We start from the raw sequence: 21,872 nt of genomic DNA, 5'->3' as shown, positions 1-21,872 counted from the left end.
ACACCACTTGTTTTCTCATATACTTGTTTTCTTCATTATCAAAATGAAAATCTAAAACTCCAGTCCACACTTGACTTGAGCATGAGCACTGTACAAGTCAACCATGAAAACATATGTATTTAAAATAAATAGCCACTTTAAACAAATTACTAAAATAACTACTACACTATGTAATCAAATCCAAATGTTCAAGTATAAATGGCATTGAATAAGTAAACAAATCAATGACAAGGAACTAATTGTATATTTCTCTTCATCATCAACAAATAAGATGCTTCATCCAGCAACAGGGTGTCCGTGACACGGTTTAAATGCTGGCAGAGGACGCTGCGGCTGCAGTATATAGTGACTCGTTGCATTCTCCCTCAACCAAAAGTCCTCACGTCATGCATTTAAGCTAAAATGCTCATGTTGACTTACCTTGCACTGGCTGTGGAGACGTGGGTGATGGTCACGCAGATGTGCCATGAGATTCGAAGTGTTGCTGCCTTTTGCAGACACTTGTTTCCTGCACGTTCTGCAAACGGGATAGCAGTCTTCTATTAACTGTCCCTCAGCATTTTTCAGAAATCCAAAATATGCCCATACTTCCGATTTAGTCTTCTTTGAGGGCTGATGGATGTCCTGGGCGCTGCCGTCTCCTCCTTCGGCCATTATTTCAGCTTCAAAGTTTTGGTGCCGTTGCAAACTAAAAAGTGCGTGTGCGCGCCGCGGGAACTTCAGCTGAAGCGACGGTGGCTGGTAAGGGTCACCGCACTGAAACCGCGGCCACGGTAAACCCACCGAGATAATATAGTTTTTTAAAAACTGGACGGTTATTTTTATTGTCAACTTTTTTACCGGGGTTTACCGCTATACCGGTTACCGTGACAACCCTATGCGTGATGATGCTGACATCCACAGACGGTGCTGTAAGCTGTATGCACAAGCTAATACTTTAGCACGTAAGTTTGGTTTTTGTTCACCTCCAGTTAAGGTGGCTTTATTTATAGCATATTGTACTCTGCTTTATACAGCCCAACTGTGGTCATCCTACAACCAAAGCAGCACGAATAAGCTGCATGTTGCATACAATGATGCCTTAAGAATCATACTCAAAATACCCAGAGGGGGCAGTGCCAGTCAGATGTTTGTAACAGCAGGCATTTGTACTTTTAAAGCTCTTTTAAGAAAACCAATATTCACTTTTAGAGAACGACTGGATAGCTCTGCCAACAGTATAATTTTAGCAATCACTGATCCTGCTGTGAGCAGTTGTTGCTGTTTGTCCAGTATAAGGAAACACTGGTTGAAGTGTTTGTGTGGTTAACCTTGTGTGGAACAGTTTATAGTAAAGTTTTTAAATTACATTTAGATTTTTATTCAATTTTATGCTGTTATCTTTTATTTCTATTTATTTATTTTGTTTCATTAATTGTTTTTTTTGATGATCTGTTGTTTTATATGTATTTTATCTGGACCTAAGAGTCTGTCAATAAAGATTATCTACGTACCTACCCCCCTCCCTCCCACCCACCCCCCTCCCTCCCTCCCTCCCTCCCGGCATGCGTTGCGATCGATGACTCGCTGTCTCAATTCTGTAATTATCGGCACACCTGTGAACTACGCACTCGAAGCCTACAGCACACTTTCTGCAAGTGCACTTTGCTGAAGTCCGCAGGGCGAGTGTTGGGATTGGGCCGTAGACTGAAACTGACCATCACGAGGAAGTTCAGCCTCTTTTATCTCAGGCCTTGTTTTGCCAATCATCCAAAGTTTGGAGCATTCCACTTTTTCCTGTTGAAGAACTCCGACCTGAGTTCTGAGCAGGATGAGCAGGACCTGTTGGAACCATCAACAGGATTTGCTCTGCAGCTTCTGTATCTTCTGCTTGTGTAACTTCTCAGATTCTGGTCCAGCTTGTTTGCTCAGGTGCATTCTGGGATTTGTAGTAGTGGTAAGAGCCTAAGCAGTAGTTTCGGATCTTGGCCTTGAGATAAAGATTTGCACCTAAACATGAATTATTGTTTATCAACCCCTAACCCAAACTGGCTGCAGAGGTCTCCCACATGCCTTCCAGCCAGCACTGGACCACATGTCATGTGAAAGCGCTTTTTCCTTCAGTTAAGCTTTATTTGTTTGCCTCCCAGACTTAAAGCTGCAGATGCTGAAGCTTTTGGATAACGAGGTTAAACACTTCATTAGCACATCCTCTCATCAAACGCGTGTGTCTGAGCTTCTGTCGTCTCAGACTGATGCCGCGCTTCGGAACATTTAGCCGTTCTGTAACTTTCCCAAATGTAGGAACAGCTTCTGCTCTTCGGAGAGTTTGGTCGACAGGCGATCAATCGTAACTGCAGAAACCTTCGTGCCTCTCTAGAGAGGAAGTGAGCTAGAGTTAGCTAATAAAAACACAGCAGAAGAAGAGATGTGGGTTTGAGCAGAATCAGCTGTTCTGATAGACAAAAAAATCACATAATTTCAAAGATACTTTATTAAACCCAGAGGAAAATTTGAAATGTAATCTCTGGAATCCTTTTAAATGTAGTTTTGGTTCGTTCAGCCTGTTCCCTCCATCTTCCTGCTGTGATCTGGGAATTTCCCCCTGAGAATCATCGGGGCGGTTTTCTTGTATACGGTTGGTTCTAGTGGGTGTGGCCAAGCATCAGCTGCTGCTGTTGGACAGAACACGCTCTGCCTCTCAGGCGGTTGGCTCGTAGATTTTTATTTAGTTCATGTTTGACAACGTTGAAAGTTTCTGATTCAAGCTCACAGATGTCCCTATTTGTTTTCAATCATTCTCCAAATTCATAAAGCCAGGTTCAAAAGTGAACGTCCTGCAGTAATAGACTCCGCCCCCCCACCTGGAGACTTCTGTCACACCTTTATCACCTGAAGAAAAATCTGTCGTCACATGGCTGAGCATAGGCTCTGAGTCTGAGCAGAGCTGCTGCTTCTGCATCAACAGGTTAGTTGTGGTTTTATGCTAATTTTCCTGATTGTGACATCACAATAAGGGTTTTTTAGGAAAATGATTGCTAAGACTAAATCCTGACATGGAAAGGGTGGATGGGGTTTCTTAATGTTTGAAGTGCTAATAGAGGCTTTCATTTAGTGGCGAAGTGAAACAGGAAAAATCAGCTCAAACTCTGGAGTTTTGTCCTTTTTTGCAACATGAAAACTTTTATTTTGAAGAAGTGAAACAACGGGGGGCTTACAAACAGAAGTTAATGTTTGAAAGTGAGGAAGCACACTAGAAAACCTCTTGTTTCATTGTGGTTAGTTAGTCGCAAGACTAGGGGTGAGCGTGCTTTTCCAGTTATCGGTTCAGAAACCAGCTCCCATCAGGGATAAAACGGTCCCTCCCGACGCTTAAAGCCAGGCGGAAGCTGTATTTAGATCACTTATCCAGTTTTATTGTTTTTTTTTTTAGTGTTTCTTATTACTTTGTGGTCCCATTGCTTTAGATTCTTTTGTAGTTTTACACGTTTATTTTACCGTTGTTTCTTTACAAAGCACTGTTTAAGAATAGCGTGGCAGCACATAAAGATGGATGTCAGCATCACACACAGCACCGTGGGCCTCCTTCACTGGGGTGGATGAAAAATCAACTATTCAAAGTAACCAGGGTGAAAACCACTGACCAGTAGGGGTTGTCTACTGGCCGTTTGATTAGGGAAGCTCTTTAACTCAGTAGATTAATTCACCTGGTTGTCCTGTTGAAGTTGAAACATCCAAACGGAGAAGAAAGGAAGTTTGTGGGCCTCTGGGTGGGTGTTGTTACCAGAACAGCATCTCTGATCCCCACCAGCTGCTCCAGGTGGACTCCAGCTGCAGAAGACCACACCAGGTGTCTCCCGTCAGTTGAGAACAGGAAACTGAGGCTACAGTTCAAACAGGATCTCCAGATTTGGACCAGAAGAGACAGGAGAACCTTTCCTGGTCTGATGAGTCCGGAAAGAGGCAGAGACATAGTAATGTGATGTCATGTTTATGGTGGTGTTGGCTTGTTCTAAGCTAAGTCATTAACTGTAATAAACCAGAAGTTATTGTTGGATTTAAGCTCATCTAAAGCACGGCAGATGAACGTGAGCCAGGAGAAGAGGAGAGGGTTTGCGTGCCACCCTGTGGAGAGTCCATCGTCGTGTGCTGTGGGAGGTTAGGGCGGCGGATGTGAAGCCATGTTTGAACACATCATATGATTTGTGCTGCCTTTTAGTTCTCCTGCCAGAGATGTGTGTAGGAGAGAAACGGTTTTAGATGTGAGTGAGCGAGCATCGCCTACGGCCGTGCAGTGGGGTGATGTAACCGACTCGGAGAGTAAAAGTGGGATTTGCTGATCGGCACAGATGGTGGATGAGAGGAGGGGAGGACTGGGGAGGCAGCATGCTGGACGCAATCCAGGCATTACTGCAATCACGCAATGGGCTGGGGTGTGTGTGTGTGTGTGTGTGTGTGCAATGGATTCCCCTTACCTCACTGTGAGGTAAAATGACTCAGGGTCACCTTAGTTGTCATGGCAATCTGTTGAGGCTGTGAGCTCCATGATTTAGTAAGAGGTCCTTTTAGAGATGAAACCTCCACATTTAAAGTTAAAGGTTTTCCTAAAAGCTCCGTCAGCTCTGCTGCTTCAGACTAAAAAGCCCTCGGCTAGAAGAAATCATGAATGTTGAACAGCTGCAGATGGAAAAGGTCCTGGGGCAGACAGACCTGGCGGGTTCCTAAGGGAGAGTTCTGGCTGAAGGACGGACTGACCCCAACTTAAAATTATTTATAAACACAAAAGCAACACAGATGAATAAAATATGCATCAAATATTGTTTTCTGAGCAGATCAGAGGAAACGCTCCATCCAGTCTGGGAGATTTCTCCTTCAGACCCTACGGCATATTGACGTTCTTCCTCCTCCTCCTCCTCCTCCTCCGGAGGGCTTTAGCCAGACTGCGGGAGTCTTGGGAATTGATCTGAGTTTAGCTGTGGTTGGCTTTGGCTCGTGTCCTGGGACTGACTGAGCGATGATGAGGTTTAGGAATAGAAGCTGATCAGTAATTGCCTGATGCCTGGAAGGAGCGCTATCATGTAAAATCAGCAATTAGCTCGCCTGTAGTGCACTTTTGATGACCTCTAGTGAAGTCACAGCAGAAACTAGTGCTGCAGTAGAAGGTTTTTATCACAGACCAGACCAAACAAATCAGATTTTTTTAAGGTTAAAAACTTTTGTATTTAAATCATTTTATTTTTTAATGTTTCATAAAATCACTTAAATGCTTCTTATAAGTACTCCTCCTTGAACCGTCACCTTATCGTGGTGGAGGAGTTTGAGTGCCCTAATGATCCTAGGAGCTATGTTGTCTGGGGCACTTAGTGCCCCTGGTAGGGTCTCCCATGACAAATTGGTCTTAGGTGAAGGGTGAGACAAAGAACAGTTCGAAGGATCTTTCATGGCGGTTAAAACGAAGAGTCGGAGTACCTGGCCCGGAGGGTTACCGGGGTCCCACCCTGGAATCAGGCCTGGGGTTGGGGCCTGGAGCGAGCGCCTGGTGGCCGGGCTTTCGCCCATGGGGCCCGGCCGGGCCCAGCCCGAACCGGATACATGGGCTCGTCCAACTGTGGACCCACCACCCGCAGGAGGAACATGAAGGGTCCGGTGCAATGCGAATCGGGTGGCAGACCAAGGCGGGAGCCTTGGCGGTCCAATCCCCGGACAAGAAAACTAGTTTTTGGGACATGGAACGTCACCTCGCTGGCGGGGAAGGAGCCGGAGCTTGTGGCAGAGGTTGAGCGGTACCGGCTAGATATAGTCGGACTCACCTCGACACATTGCATTGGCTCTGGAACCCGAGACCTGGAGAGGGGTTGGACACTCTACTTTGCTGGAGTTGCTCCGGGTGAGAGGCGGAGGGCTGGGGTTGGCTTTTTGTTAGCCCCGAGACTCTCTGCCTGTGTGTTGGGGTTTACCCCGGGGGACAAGAGGGTAGCTTCCTTGCGCCTTCGGGTCGGGGAACGGGTCCTGACTGTTGTTTGTGCTTATGGGCCAAATATCAGTTCAGAGTACCCACCCTTTTTGGAGTCCCTGGGACGAGTGCTAGATAGTGCTCCATCAGGGGACTCCATTGTCCTGCTGGGGGACTTCAATGCTCACGTGGGCAATGACAGCTTGACCTGGAGGGGTGTGATTGGGAGGAACGGCCCACCTAATCAGAACTCGAGCGGTGTTTTATTATTGGACTTCTGTGCAAGCCGCAGTTTGGCCATAACGAACACCATGTTCGAACATAAGGATGCCCACCGGTACACTTGGTACCAGGGCAGCCTAGGTGACAGGTCGATCATAGATTTTGTAGTCGTATCATCTGACCTGCGGCCGTATGTTTTGGACACCCGAGTGAAGAGAGGGGCGGAGCTGTCAACTGATCACCACCTGGTGGTGAGTTGGATCAGATGGCAAGGGAACATGCCGCGTAGACCTGGCAGACCCAAACGCATAGTGAGGGTCTGCTGGGAACGCCTGGCAGAAGAACCTGTCAAGACGGTCTTCAACTCCCACCTCCGGCAGAGCTTTGACCACGTCCTGAGAGCAGTGGGGGACATTGAGTCCGAGTGGGCCTTGTTCCACTCTGCGATTGTCGAGGCGGCTGTTGCTAGCTGTGGTCGCAAGTTGGCCGGTGCCAGTCGTGGTGGCAACCCCCGTACCCGCTGGTGGACACCAGAGGTTCGGGGAGCCGTCAGGCTGAAGAAGGAGGCCTACAGGGCGTGGCTGGTCTCTGGGTCTCCGGAGGCAGCAGACAGGTACCGGATAGCCAAGCGGGGTGCAGCAGTGGCAGTTGCCGAGGCAAAATCTCGGGCGTGGGAGGAGTTTGGTGAGGCCATGGAGAAAGACTATCGATCGGCTCCAAAGAGGTTCTGGCAAACTGTCCGGTGCCTCAGGAGAGGAAGGCAGCAACTCGCTCACACTGTTTACAGTGGGGATGGGGAGCTGCTGACGTCAACTGAGGCTATAGTCGGACGGTGGAAGGAATACTTTGAGGAGCTCCTCAATCCAGCCTATGCGCATTTCGAGGAGGAACCAGAGCTGGGAGGCCTGGGGATGGACTGTCCGATCTCGGGGGCAGAAGTTGCTGAGGTAGTCAAACAACTACACAGCGGCGGAGCCCCGGGGGCGGATGAGGTTCGTCCTGGGTATCTCAAGGCTATGGATGTTGTAGGGCTGTCATGGTTGACACGTCTCTACAACATTGCGTGGTCATCGGGGGCAGTTCCTAGGGAGTGGCAGACCGGGGTGGTGGTCCCCATCTTTAAGAAGGGTGACCTGAGGGTGTGTTCCAACTACAGGGGGATCACACTCCTCAGCCTCCCTGGAAAGGTCTACTCCAAGGTACTGGAGAGGAGGGTCCGATCGATAGTTGAATCTCAGATAGAGGAGGAGCAATGTGGTTTTCGTCCTGGCCGTGGAACTGTGGACCAGCTCTATACCCTTGCAAGGGTGATGGAGGGGGCATGGGAGTTTGCCCAACCAATCCACATGTGCTGTGTGGATTTGGAGAAGGCTTATGACCGTGTCCCCAGGGGCACCCTGTGGGGGACGCTCCAGGAGTATGGGGTGGGTGGCTTTCTGTTAAGGGCCATTCAGTCCCTTTACCAGAGGAGCGTGAGTTTGGTCCGCATAGCCGGTAGTAAGTCGGACCTGTTCCCAGTGAGGGTTGGACTCCGCCAGGGCTGCCCTTTATCACCGGTTCTGTTCATCACTTTTATGGACAGAATTTCTAGACGCAGCCGTGGTGTGGAGTGTGTCGAGTTTGGTGGCAGGAGAATCTCGTCTCTGCTTTTTGCGGATGATGTGGTCCTCCTAGCTTCATCCAGCTCTGACCTTCAGCACTTGCTGGGTAGGTTCGCGGCCGAATGTGAAGTGGCTGGGATGAGGATCAGCACCTCCAAATCTGAGACCATGGTTCTCGACCGGAAAAGGGTGGCTTGCCACCTCCGGGTCGGGGGAGAGGTCCTACCTCAAGTGGAGGAGTTTAAGTATCTTGGGGTCTTGTTCACGAGTGAGGGTAGGAGGGAGCGGGAGATCGACAGGCGGATTGGTTCGGCGTCTGCAGTGATGCGGACGCTGAGCCGATCTGTCGTGGGGAAGAGGGAGCTGAGCCAGAAAGCCAGGCTCTCGATTTACCGGTCGATCTACGTCCCAATCCTCACCTATGGTCATGAGCTTTGGGTAATGACCGAAAGAACGAGATCGCGGATACAAGCGGCCAAAATGAGTTTCCTCCGTATGGTGGCCGGGCTCAGCCTTAGAGATAGGGTGAGGAGCTCGGACATTCGGGAGGGACTCGGAGTAGAACCGCTGCTCCTCCGGATCGAAAGGAGCCAGTTGAGGTGGTTTGGGCATCTGGTCAGGATACCTCCTGGACGCCTCCCCGGGGAGGTGTTTCGGGCATGTCCTGCCGGCAGAAGGCCCCCGGGTCGACCCAGGACACGTTGGAGAGGTTACATCTCCAATCTGGTCCGGGAACGCCTTGGGGTCCTGCCGGAGGAGCTGGTGGACAAGGCCGGGGAGAGGACGGCCTGGAGCTCCCTGGTTGGGATGCTGCCCCCGCGACCCGGACCCGGATAAGCGGAGGAAGACGAAGACGAAGCTTCTTATAAGTAACTCAGAATCATGTGACACCGTTTTTAGTGACGGTTGATTCTGTAAATGAGCTCTTAGTTTACTTTTGTTATTCATAAACTCACCAAAAAAGCAGGTTCAGCTATCGTTGCGGCTCAGTGAAAGGATGAAACAACAATTTATAGATCTGGGTTCCCTCACTAGTGAGGCTTGGTGAAGCTGCTAGGAGGTCAAATTCAAACAGAACCAGCAAAGCAGCTAAAAAAATGTCATGTGCAGGATTTCTAAATAATGATTAAACCCCCCCCAGCTAACTCACCATCTGGAATCCAGCAGTATTATTACCTCCATGCAATCTGCCTTCAGAACTGGCCATGGATGTGTCTCTGCAACACCGAAAGTGCTAAATGACATCACATGTGCCGTTGACTATAAGGAATATTGTGTGACTGTTTGTTCACTTGGCTAAACTTGGCCTTTGACTCTGTGGATCATACCATCTTACTTGGCAGGTTCAAACATACAGGACTTTCTCAGGCATCTATGGCATTATGGCATGGTTCAGAAGTTATATCTTAGGTCGTACGCCAGTGACAACAGAGGGTTACTGATCAGCTCCTCTACCTATCTATGGGTGTGCCTCAAGGGTCGATACTGGGCCCAGCCTTATTCAGAATCTATATTAATAACATTGTTCATGCTGTTAGTTCTCATATACATCCAGGGTTTTACCTGGCTCAAACTGAGGCAGAGGTGGTACCATCCTGGCCATGCACCAGCACATGCATACTCAATAATATACATTAGATTGGTGTTTAGTTCCCTTTTCCCCATCTAATATTTATAGTTGAAAATATTTTTAAATATTTGATCCACATTTCAGTAACTTTTTAGGTTTATATTAATAACACTCATTTTAGTCAAAATAACACAAATATATGCAGTAAAATATACCGTAAATCCTCTAATATTAGCCTGTATTCAATTAACGGCCGGGTATCACATTTTGACCGGTGTCTGAGTCGGCGGAGGTGAATAATGGCTGTTTTTTTTTTGTGGCCAGGTGGAATGTGGTAACAAGCAAGTACCACAGGTTGTGTCATCCGTCTCACTTTTGATTTGCCAGTGACCGCGAGGGTAACTTTAACCGTGCGGAGACGAAGAGTAGGCGAAAATTTGATATCAAGTTCAAAGAGATCGTGCTGATTATGCTGCAGAACACTCTGGGGAGCAATAGGGGTTGTATGAACTAGTCACTAGTCGACTTCACTGCTCTATAGTCACTTTTTATGCCTGTCATCGACTAGTCGCTGTCACGTGATAATGACTGGCAAGATGCAGTCCTCGGAAAAGACAGCAGCCTGCTGTCAGCAGGTGACAAGCTCCTGCGCGTCGGGGGGCAACGCGCTGTGCCAGAGCGTCAATACTGACACGCGCCGTAAAACGGACATTTAACCAAATTGTGCCGTTTACCCTCTTGCAATTTAACCTTCCCCTCACCCCCATCCTAACCTTAACCAGCTTGCGCATGCAAAGCTCTGATTGTTGACACGCTCCAGACATCTGCGTCCTGAGCACGGCCACAGTAACATTATCAAATCAGGTGTCACCACCTCAAAAACTAATTAAACACGCGATCGTTCATGTCGGCTCATTTCCTTTTATGTTTTCTGTCTTTTATTTGTGCCTGATGCGTTTCGCTGCTGTGGAACGGGGCGCATCACCTTGTCCTCCGGTGACGCACCTCACTGATGCGGCCAGCGCGCACTTCGCTGTTTTTGCGGTCGGTAGATCTTTTAGAACTGCAGTTCAAAGGTAACTCATGAGGTGAATATATATGAACCCAGGTAGCAGTTTTTCTTTAGGATTGAGAGGAGATGCAGGAAGATAATAAACAGACAGGACAGAAAAATAGTCAAATAAAAACAAGTTAGTTTTTTGTACCTGGTGGTTGCAACAAACAGACACCATTGAAGGTAATCAGAAGTGAGGAACAGAAAATGAAATAATTATTTTAATGTTTAGAGCAGCAGGAACTCTGAGAGGCTGCAGGCGCATCAGTGAGTTTGTGGCCGCTGTGCAGGGGGAGGGTGGATGGGGGAAAAGGCTAAAGCAGGGGGAGGGGGGAGAGGGCTGAAGCAGAAACTACCGTTGTTAAAAGAAATGTTTAACTTTGAAAATGTGGGCGCAATTTTAATTGTCAAAAACTCCAACGAACCATTAGTTCATTTTGCTCAAATAGAAATAGAGGCCTGCCTCTAATACTGGCCCTCCTTCCAATAAAGGCCTGGAGCTTGACGAGCTTAAGCAAAATACAGGCCCGGGCCTGTATTAGAGGATTAACGGTAATGCATTTCATTAACATGCATTTGTGTTGGAAATGGTAATACCGTTTAATTCTGCTGCTAACAATGTAATGGTGGCATGCCTATTATGTATGGGTTAGGGTTAGGGGGGTGTTCCGTTGTGCCTTGGCCCCCAAAATGTCTTGAAACAGCCCTGAGTGCGTGACTGAGTTTTGAAGGTGATCAGAATGGTATCAGATGTATAAATATGACATGTGTATAACTTATTGTTTTGTACAGGTAAAAATTTGTAGTGGAGATAAATCGACCTACATTTTACTTTGTTTTCTTGTTTTTATGTAACTATTTTCCTGTCCTGTCTGTCTCTCATCTTCCTGCATCTCCTCTAAACTCTCCAGAAAAACTGCTGCCTGGATTCTTACTTTTTCACCTCATCAGTTACTTTTGAGCAGATCAAAGGGATCTCCTGACCGCAAAGTGGAGAGCGCGTTTTGATGCTGCGTCAGTGAGGTGAAATCACCGCAGCACACGATGAGCGGAGCGTGTCAGGAACGATTTAAAGACAGAGTATCAGAGGATATAAACAGATATGAACGATCATGTGTTAATAATAATGTTTTGTTGTGCCACCTTGAGAATGTATCATGCGCCGGACACAGCGGGCGCACCAACGATCAGCGATCTGCGTCCTCTCCTTCCGCTCAACAGAATCCCGCTATGCTGAGAGTCCATATTGTAATATAGGCAGAAACTGGATTTTTCCCTAAAAGATATCTAGCCCCCATAACTCGATCCCTGCTCCTGGATGAAAAACCAGACATTTTGATCAATGTGAAACCCCCCCCCCCCCCCCCGGACGTCCCGGACAGAGAGTGGAAAGTGGACATGCCCGGGGGAAAGAGGACGTATGGTCAGCCTACAGTAGCACCAACCATAGATATGTACCAACTAGCGCAGGGGTCGGCAACCTTTTCCAATCAAAGAGCCATTATTACCCGTTTCCCACAGTAAATAAAACACTGGGAGCCACAGCAGCCGCGGCGTTGTGGGAGAGCCTAAAGGGCCCGTGAGCAGGTGACGCTTTTTGACACGTCAGACGTCTCCTTTTAAAACATGTTTAAACTGTTCAGAATAATAATCCAGGCTCTGTCTGTTGGATCGTTGTAATTAAACTTTGTACAAAACGAAAGTTTACATTAAACAATGTGTAAAAGGTAAGAAAAGGTTCAGATCAATTCGTTTTTTCCCCTCGTCTACAGTGATGGAGATAATGACGCAGTGCACATGGGTCTGGCGTTAAACAAGTTTGTTTCTCTTTGCAACAATCTTCACAAAAAGGCAAAACAGTTACATGACAGGGTTCGCCTTGACCGGATGTTTCCCGTATATGACCGTTTATTTTGACGGATAAACCTAAATCCTGCAGATGCGCTGACACTTTAATCATGACACACATCACGGAGGTAGCTAAATCAATAGAGAAAAGATTCCCATCAGAACATCAGAGCATTTTACTGGACACTGTGTTCAGCACAGCTCACTGTCAGCGCAAACATAAGGTGGACAGCGAGCTAAAGATGTGGACAGGGGCTTGGAGCGCGCCGGTCACCGGCGGCAGCAGAACCAGAGCGCATGCGGGAAGATTCCTCTCACGGAAGCAAGTGTTTTCCAAACCCTGCCTCTCAGAGAGAATTGTCACTTAGAAAATGTTCCCTGATTGTGAAACTTTGGCTGAATAGCGCTTGTTCCATTGTCCAATGTGGCGACGCATTCATGAGCCTCTGAGGCAAAAGTCCAGAAGCTCATATCCTCTTCAGCTCCGAACAAGCAGGTGACCAGTCATTTCGGGTCTTTATCATTTTTGTTTAGATTTTAAAAGATGACAATCTTTACATTTAGAAATGACATGCATAGAAAAAATGAATGCAGTAAAATAAAATATATTTAAAATAAATATTAATTCATAATTTTACAAGCACAGAGAGCCGCATCAGATGGGTGAAAGAGCCGCGGGTTGCCGACCCCTGAACTAGAGAAAAGCTATTTTTGATCTTTTTCTGCAGCGGTTTTAGAGCTTTTCAGTGCACCGCTGCTGATACAGCGCCTCTGTAGTAGCGCAATGCTGCAACTGCAGTTAAAATGACATAGCTGGAGGCAGAGTGAAATCAGGCTGGGGCTGCACAAAAATAGTTGGAGGCGGCCGCCACGCAAATTTGAATGCAGGAAAAACCCTGTAACATTTATATGCAGATGACATCATTTTATTTGCATACAGTTCTTCCTTGAATGCAGCCTAGTCCTCCTTGCAGCACAACTTTGTCTTCAACCTTCATCTTCATTTAAACACAAGTAAAACGAAGTTCATGATCTTCAACCGTAACTTACCACTATCAACTTTCCACCCTAATATTGTTTCCCTGGATGGTGCGGAACTACAGCTCGTCAGTTCCTATTAGTATCTGGCTTGACAACACGCTTTCATCTGACATTCCTATCAATTCATTACTTTCTAAAGTCAAGTCAAAAATTGGGTTTCTATAGCAACAGGTCATCCTTTAATTCTGCAAAGCAAACCTTGGTCATAATGACAATCCTTCCATCTTGGATTACGGTGACAAAATTACTGCTTCCAAAAAACTTCTTCATAAACTCGATGTCATTTATCACTCAGCAACCCGTTTGGTCACTGGTGCCCCTTTCACTCCTCATCATTGTGATCTGGACTCACTCTTTAACTGGCCATCACTCCATTCCTGCAGGATGTTACATCGGTATCAGTTCATATACAAAACCATCATCAGTAGAACCGTCATATCTTCACTCATTACTCATCACTTCCAACAACCAGCACCATTTACGTTCCAGTAACTTCATCTCTATGGTTACTCCCAAAGCTTGCACCTCCTTTGGCCGCACCTCATTCCAGTTTGCTGCTTCCAACGGCTGGAATGAGCTGCAGAAACCACTGAAACTCACTGCCTACATTCCATTATCAACTTTCAATAATTCATGGTGATCAATAGTTTCTGATCAGTGTTCCCTCTTCTGAGTATTAAAGACTTTTAAGTCTGTTCTGATAGCTTGTACATGTTATATATGAGAACAATCCTTTGTCTTTATGTCTGACTGTTTATCTGTTGTTCTTTGGTGTAAAGCTAACTGTGTGTCTGCTGCTGCCTCTTGGCCAGATTGTTGTTGGAAATGAGAACAAGTTCTCAGTCTACTCATCTGATTAATAAAATAAAAAAAAAAAGCCAACAGTGCAAATCCAGCAGGTGAAGACCCAACAGAAGCATTTAAAAAGGCGTAATAGGACTAGATACTATGGCTATTAGTGATCATATGTTTATGTTCATGTTTATGTGTTTAGCAGACGCTTTTATCCAAAGCGACTTACAATTTATAACCTATAGGGCATGTTGTGATCTGTGGGGGAAACCGGAGTACCCGGAGGAAACCCACGCATGCATGGGGAGAACACGCAACTCCACGCAGAAAGGCCGCAGCCGAGTTTCGAACCTGCAACCTTCATGCTGCGAGGCAACAGTGCTAACAACTGCGCCACCATGCAGCCCATATGACTAGATATTGTGGTTATTAATGGTCACCGGGCTAGATAAAATAGTTATTAGTGGTCAAATGACTAGATAAAATAGTTATTAGTGGTCAGATGACTAGATAACATAGTTATTAGTGGTCAGATGACTAGATAACATAGTTATTAGTGGTCAGATGACTAGATAACATAGTTATTAGTGGTCAGATGACTAGATAACATAGGTATTAGTGGTCAGATGACTAGATAATGTGCTTTTTGGTGGTCAAATGACTAGATAACATAGTTATTAGTGGCAAATGACTAGATAACATAGTTATTAGTGGTCAGAGGACTAGATAACATAGTTATTAGTGGTCAGAGGGTTAGATATTGTGGTTGTTTTGTGTCTCGGCCAATCACTGCATGGATTCTACTCCTTGTTCTAGAAGGTGCGGTTGAAACATGACCATCGGGTAGGGCTGCTCGATTATGGCAAAATATTAATGATTATTGTGACTGAAATTGAGATTTCGATTATTTAAGATGATTTTTCAATTCATGTTGATTTTATTTGTTTTTATTCAGTCATAAAATTGCTCAGGGCACAATCAGGACAAAAATAAATAAGAAACAATATTCAAAAATACTTTATTAATCCCAGAGGGAAATTGAGGTACCGGTACTCTGTGGTATGAGACACAGAGTACTGCTACTGGTACTCTGTGGTATGAGACACATCGTACTGGTACTGGTACTCTGTGGTATAAGACAAAGAGTACTGGTACTGGTACTCTGTGGTATGAGCCACAAACTGAAGCGTCAGCCTGGGTCACTGAATTTAGTTAAACTCTGACTGGATCATAAAGGATTAAAAATGGATTCTTACTATTCGATCCGTCTTTGATCCTAATTGGACGGATTGGATTGGGGTTTTACTTGGATTTGAAATGGACCTGTTACCTGACTCAGTACAGCTCACTGAGATGTCTTGATTTGGGTCGAACAACTTTCAGCAGAATAATAATTAGATGATTGGGGTTTCTCTCTGCAGATACAAGCCCTTCTTCCCGTTCCAAGTGCAGCCTCCTCTGGGCCCAGCGAGTGACTTGGACCTGTCGCTGCAGGACAGCAGGCTGGTGGAGGGCCGACTCAAAGTCACACTTATTGAATGTAGCAGGTGAGACTCCCCAGTTTGGAATTCCTGTTATTCCTGATTGATCCCAACATTCTTGTCCAGACTCTTTTGTACTTTGGTCTCATGCTGGTTTGTTTTTCCTCTTCATGTGTTTGATAACAAACAAAAAACGCTTCAGTTACTGATATTTTCTTTTATAATTTATTTTCATTTGTGTGAGCATTACAATATAATGTTTACTTTACAGCCCTTTAACTTTACAACCAATACTCAGTTATATTTACGATATACCAATCAAAATTACTTCACAACATTTTGAACAAAGAAGAACAAAGAAAAAGGAAACAAAAAAGGGGGACGGACGGACAGACAAGTCAGTATGAGAGCACAGTAAGTGCTCCTCAAGGGATTTGAAGTGGGGTATGAGAGAGAGGTTAGAAATCTGGCGTGCTGTCTATTTAAGGCCTGCATATTTTATCTATTTGGTCCATCGCTTAGTAAATATATCTTTCTGAAGGTGAAGGGAAAAGGAGATCCTCTCCATAAGGTAGATGTTGTTTACTATAGTTATCCACTCCTGTATTGTGGGCAGATCTGAGAGTAACCAGTGTCTCGTAATTACTTTTTTTTACCAGCGGTTATCAAAACCTTAAATAAGTATGCATCAGTTGTCTGGATCTGTAGATGTAGATTTCCTAAAAATAATGTGGGAAACTGCATAGGTAGATTAGTGTTGAATAGACCACTTAGTACTTTATGAAGCTCTGTCCAGAAGGGTTTAACCACTCAGCATTCCCAAAAGATGTGCCAGTGACTGGCTTCTCTGTGCCCACATTTTCTCCAGCACATGGCTCCCCCTCCAGTTAAATGTGCTTTCTGGGTTGGTGTGATAAAAAAGCGGATCATACACTTCCAGCTGAACTCTCGCCAGACCTGGGAGCTGGTGCATTTCCATTGGGATTTACAAATGCCAAGCCAATCTTCTTTAGATATCAGCAGATTGCCCTCTCTCTCCCATTTCCTCCTAACATAATCTGTACTGTGGGATTTTTTGACAATTCGCCTTTCCACATTTTTGAAATCACTCCCCTATTAGGTTTGCTTTGATAAGCATCAACAAAGATTTTTAATATCGGGTCATTAAGGTCTCTTTCCTTTCTTATTTGTTCAAAATGGTTACGCACCTGGAGGAATCTGAAAAATTCAGTTCTGTCCAGGCCATTGTCATTTTTCAGCTTCTCAAAGCTTTTAAATTGTCCCTTCTCCGTGAGTGAGTAGTAGGTTGTTATTCCCTTCAAAATCCATAACTTAAATCCCTTGTCCATTGTGTTAGGTTTAAACTCTGGGTCATGGGCATACCATTGAATTATCTGTAATGTATTGTTTAATTTATAGTCTTCCTTCATCCTATTCCATATTTTTAACTGTGCTTTAATCCAAGGATTCTCTATCTTATCTGCCAGTCTGCCCAGTTGTTCGTAAGGTATTATTGCTTGTATTGGGGGATCAACCAGAGTTGATAGTTCTATATCTTTCCATCTAGCTTGAAAAGATGGGTTGCACAAGTTTATAAGGGGTCTAACCTGAGATGCATAGAAATAATCCTTGAGATTTGGTATCCCCCCTTGTTCTTTGGGAAGCTGTAAGTTTTTAAGCCTCACTCTAGGTTTTTTACCCTGCCAAATAAATCTGGAAATAATCCTGTTGAGTTCAGAAAATTGTTTTGAAGTAATTTCTACAGGGAGTGCCTGAATTAAGTAGAGATATCTGGGGAGAATACTCATTCTTACCGACTCAATTCTATGACTGAGACTAAGGAAAGAAATTGAATTCCATCTATGTTTGTCTTCCTTAATTTTTTTTCAAGAGAGGGTTATAATTATTCTCTGCCAATGTATGAATCCTTTTTGGCAGGTTTATTCCTAGATGTTTTAATGAGATTTGATCCCAGTTAATACAAAATTAATCTCTAAGCTGCCGTGTTGGTTGAAACTTAATAGTCAAAGTTTGTGTTTTTTGTCTATTTAATTTATATCCTGAGTAATCCCCAAAATTTTCTAGGGTGGTCATTAATTTTGGAAAATAATTGCAAGGATTACTCAAATAAACCAGGACATCATCAGCGCACAGCTCCACATTGTGGTCTTCTCCGTTAATGCTGATGCCTTTAATATCCTGAGTTTGTCTTATCCAGCAAGCTAAGGGCTCAATGTAAAGCGCAAAAAGCAGGGGTGAGATTGGGCATCCTTGTCTGGAGCCCCATTCCAGTGTAATGTTATCGGTAATAGGGTCTTCACGGTAACCGGTGTAGCGGTAAACCCCGGTAAAAAAGTTGACAATAATAATAACCGTCTTGTTTAAAAAAAAAAATTATCTCGTTGGATTACCGTGGCTGCGGTGTTGGCACGGTGACCCTTACCAGCCACCGTATCGTCTGCTGAAGTTGCCGGCGGCACACGCGCACTTTATTGTTTACAACCCAAACTTTCTTGAAGCTAAAGCTGAACATGTGTGACGCGGAGAAGGCCTTTGACTCAGTCAGCTGGCCTTTCCTATATTTAGTTTTAGAAAAATTTGGCATGGATAGCGCTTTCATTAAATGGATTTGTTCTTTATAAAACAAACCATCAGCCCGGATAAAAAATAAATGGATATCTTACTGATTAGGGCTGTCACGGTGTGAAAATGTTACCTCACGGTTATTGTGACCAAAATGATCACGGTTTTCGGTATTATCGCAGTATTTTTTTAAACGTGTTACATTTTCAGACAACTAAATAAACCCTGTATATCAGGAAAATATTGTCCTCAGTTTGTGTCTAAATTTTGCCTAAAATTTGTCATTTTGTAATTATGTTGTTTATTTGCTTACATTTTTCCCCTTTAGTCTTTAAAACACCAATATTTGCCCATAACTTCTTATGTTATGGTCTGTTTGATGTCATCATTTTAAAAATATTAGATCAGATGATACTCAGTACTCAAGTAGCCTTCTAATCGGATACTTTTTTACCCTTACTTGAGTAATAAACCCTATATCAGGAAAATATTGTCCTCGGTTTCTGTCCTTCCAGTGAGCTTTGCAGATTTGGGAAAATGTCATCAGGCAGTAATCATTGTTAAATTCATAATTATTCTCGGAGAGAGACCAACTCTTATCTGCCCCTGGGAGCCCCGTAATGCATAGCGTCATTTCAATATGTCCGCGACACGTTTTATATGCAGGTAGCGGCGCTGAGGCTGCTTTATATAGCGACTCGTTCTCCCTCAACCCAAATCCTCGGATCACGCATTTTAGCTAAAATGCTAACATTAGCTTGCCTTGCGTTGACTGTAGAGTTGCGGGTGATGGTCAAGCAGATGTGTCATGAGATTTGAAGCATTGCTGCCTTTCACAGTCACTTTTTCTGCACGTGCTGCAAACAGGATAGCCGTCTTCTATCAACTGTCCCTTCTGCATTCTTCAAGTGTCCGAAAAATGCCCATACTTCCCACTTTGTCTTCTTTGAGGGATAATAAATGTCCTGAGCGCTGCCGTCTCCTCCTTTGGCCATTATTTCAGCTTTAGCTTCAAGAAAGTTTAGGTTGTAAACAACAAAGTGCGCATGTGCTGCCGGCAACTTCAGCAGATTATACGGTGGCTGGTAAGGGTCACCGCGCCAACACCGCAGCCACGGTAATCGTCGTTGTCGTCGTTGTCGTTGTTGTCGTCTTCCTCCGCTTATTCGGGTCTGGGTCACGGGGGCATCATCCAAACTAGGGAGCTCCAGACCGTCCTCTCCCTGGCCACCTCCACCAGCTCCTCCGGCAGAACCCCAAGGCGTTCCTGGACCAGATTGGAGATGTAACCTCTCCAACGTGTCCTGGGTTGACCCGGGGGGCTCCTGCCGGCAGGACATGCCCGAAACACCTCCCCAGGGAGGCATCCAGGAGGCATCCTGACCAGATGCCCAAACCACCTCAACTGGCTCCTTCCGATACGGAGGAGCAGCGTTTCTACTCCGAGTCTCTCCCGAATGTCCGAGCTCCTCACCCTATCTCTAAGGCTGAGCCTTACGGAGAAAACTCATTTCGGCCGCTTGTATCCGCGATCTTGTTCTTTCGGTCATTACCCAAAGCTCATGACCATAGGTAAGGATTGGGACGTAGATCGACTGGTAAATCGAGAGCCTGGCTTTCTGGCTCAGCTCCTTCTTCACGTCGGTCTCCCGATCCCTCCTACCCTCACTCGTGAACAAGACCCCAAGATACTTAAACTCCTCCACTTGAGGTAGGACCTCTCTCCCGACCCGGAATTGGCAAGCCACCCTTTTCCGGTCGAGAACCATGGTCTCAGATTTGGAGGTGCTGATCCTCATCCCAGCCGCTTCACACTCGGCCGCGAACCTACCCAGCAAGAGCTGAAGGTCAGAGCTGGATGAGATTCTCCTGCCACCAATCTCGACACACTCCACACCATGGTTGTGCCTAGAAATCCTGTCCATAAAGGTCATGAACAGAACCGGTGACAAAGAGCAGCCCTGGCGGGGTCCAACCCTCACCGGGAACAGGTCCGACTTACTACCGGCTATGCGGACCAAACTCACACTCCTCTGGTAAAGGGACTGAATGGCCCTTAACAGAAAGCCACCTGGAGCGTCCCCCTCAGGGTGCCTATGGGGACACGGTCATAAGCCTTATCCAAATCCACAAAACACATGTGGATTGGTTGGGCAAACTCCCATGCCCCCTCCATCACCCTTGCAAGGGTATAAAGCTGGTCCACAGTTCCATGGCCAGGACGAAAACCACATTGCTCCTCCTCAATCTGAGATTCAGCTATCGATTGGACCCTCCTCTCCAATACCTTGGAGTAGACATTTCCAAGGAGGCTGAGGCGTGTGATTCCCCTATAGTTAGAACACACCCTCAGGTCACCCTCCTTAAAGATGGGGACCACCACCCCGGTCTGCCACTCCACAGGAACTGCCCCCGATGACCACGCAATGTTGCAAAGACGTGTCAACCACTGCAGCCCTACAACATACATAGCCTTGAGCTACCCAAGAAGAATCTCATCCGCCCCCGGTGCTCCGCCGCTGTGTAGTTGCTTGACTACCTCAGCAACTTCTGCCCCCGAGATTGGACAGTCCATCCCCAGGTCTCCCGGCTCTGGTTCCTCCTCAGAATGCGCATAGGCTGGATTGAGGAGCTCCTCAAAGTATTCCTTCCACCGTCCGACTATAGCCCCAGTTGTTGTCAGCAGCTCCCCATCCCCACTGTAAACAGTGTGAGCGAGTTGCTGCCTTCCTCTCCTGAGGCGCCGGACAGTTTGCCAGAACCTCATTAGAGCCGATTGATAGTCTTTCTCCATTGCCTCACCAAACTCCTCCCACGCCCGAGATTTTGCCTCGGCAACTGCCACTGCTGCACCCCGCTTGGCTATCCGGTACCCGTCTGCTGCCTCCGGAGACCCACAGACCAGCCACGCTCTGTAGGCCGCCTCCTTCAGCCTGACGGCTCCAAGAAACTCTGGTGTCCACCAGTGGGTACGGGGGTTGCCACCTTGACTGGCCCCGGCCACCTTGCGACCACAACTAGCAACAGCCGCCTCAACAATCGCAGAGTGGAACAAGGTCCACTCTGAGTCAATGTCCCCCACTGCTCTTGGGACGCGGTCAAAGCTCTGCCGGAGGTGGGAGTTGAAGACCGTCTTGACAGGTTCTTCTGCCAGGCGTTCCCAGCAGACCCTCACTATGCGTTTGGGTCTGCCAGGTCTACGTGGCATCTTCCCCTGCCATCTGATCCAACTCACCACCAGGTGGTGATCAGTTGACAGCTCCGCTCCTCTCTTCACTCGGGTGTCCAAAACATACGGCCGCAGGTCAGATGATACGACTACAAAGTCTATCTGCGACCTAGGATTCCCTGGTACCAGGTGTACCGATGGGCATCCTTATGTTTGAACATGGTGTTTGTTGTGGCCAAACTGCGGCTTGCACAGACGTCCAATAACGAAACACCACTCGAGTTCAGATCAGGCGGGCCGTTCCTCCCAATCACACCCCTCCAGGTCATGCTGCCATTGCCCACGTGAGCATTGAAGTCTCCCAGCAGGACAATGGAGTCCCCTGATGGAGCACTATCTAGCACTCGTCCCAGGGACTCCAAAAAGGGTGAGTATTCAGAACTGATATTTGGCCCATAAGCACAAACAACAGTCAGGATCCGTTCCCCGACCCGAAGGTGCAGGGAAGCTACCCTCTCGTCCCCCGGGGTAAACCCCAGCACACAGGCAGAGAGTCTTGGGGCTAACAAAAAGCCAACC

At 46.3% G+C, this 21,872-nt stretch overlaps 1 protein-coding gene across 1 annotated transcript in view; it reads left to right on the top strand.

The window, feature by feature from the left end:
* pdzd8 (PDZ domain containing 8) overlaps positions 1–21,872 on the top strand; it is a 58,461-nt gene that overhangs the window by 5,207 nt on the left and 31,382 nt on the right. The window contains exon 2 of the mRNA XM_015944040.3: positions 15,482–15,607. Within this exon, the coding sequence (XP_015799526.3) occupies positions 15,482–15,607 (126 nt within the window). The remainder of the gene's footprint in view (positions 1–15,481; positions 15,608–21,872) is intronic.

Source organism: Nothobranchius furzeri, chromosome 12, assembly GCF_043380555.1.
Source record: "Nothobranchius furzeri strain GRZ-AD chromosome 12, NfurGRZ-RIMD1, whole genome shotgun sequence".
NCBI lineage: Eukaryota > Metazoa > Chordata > Actinopteri > Cyprinodontiformes > Nothobranchiidae > Nothobranchius > Nothobranchius furzeri.
Note: the sequence above shows the minus strand (reverse complement) of the source record. Positions and strands in the feature narration are given on the sequence as shown.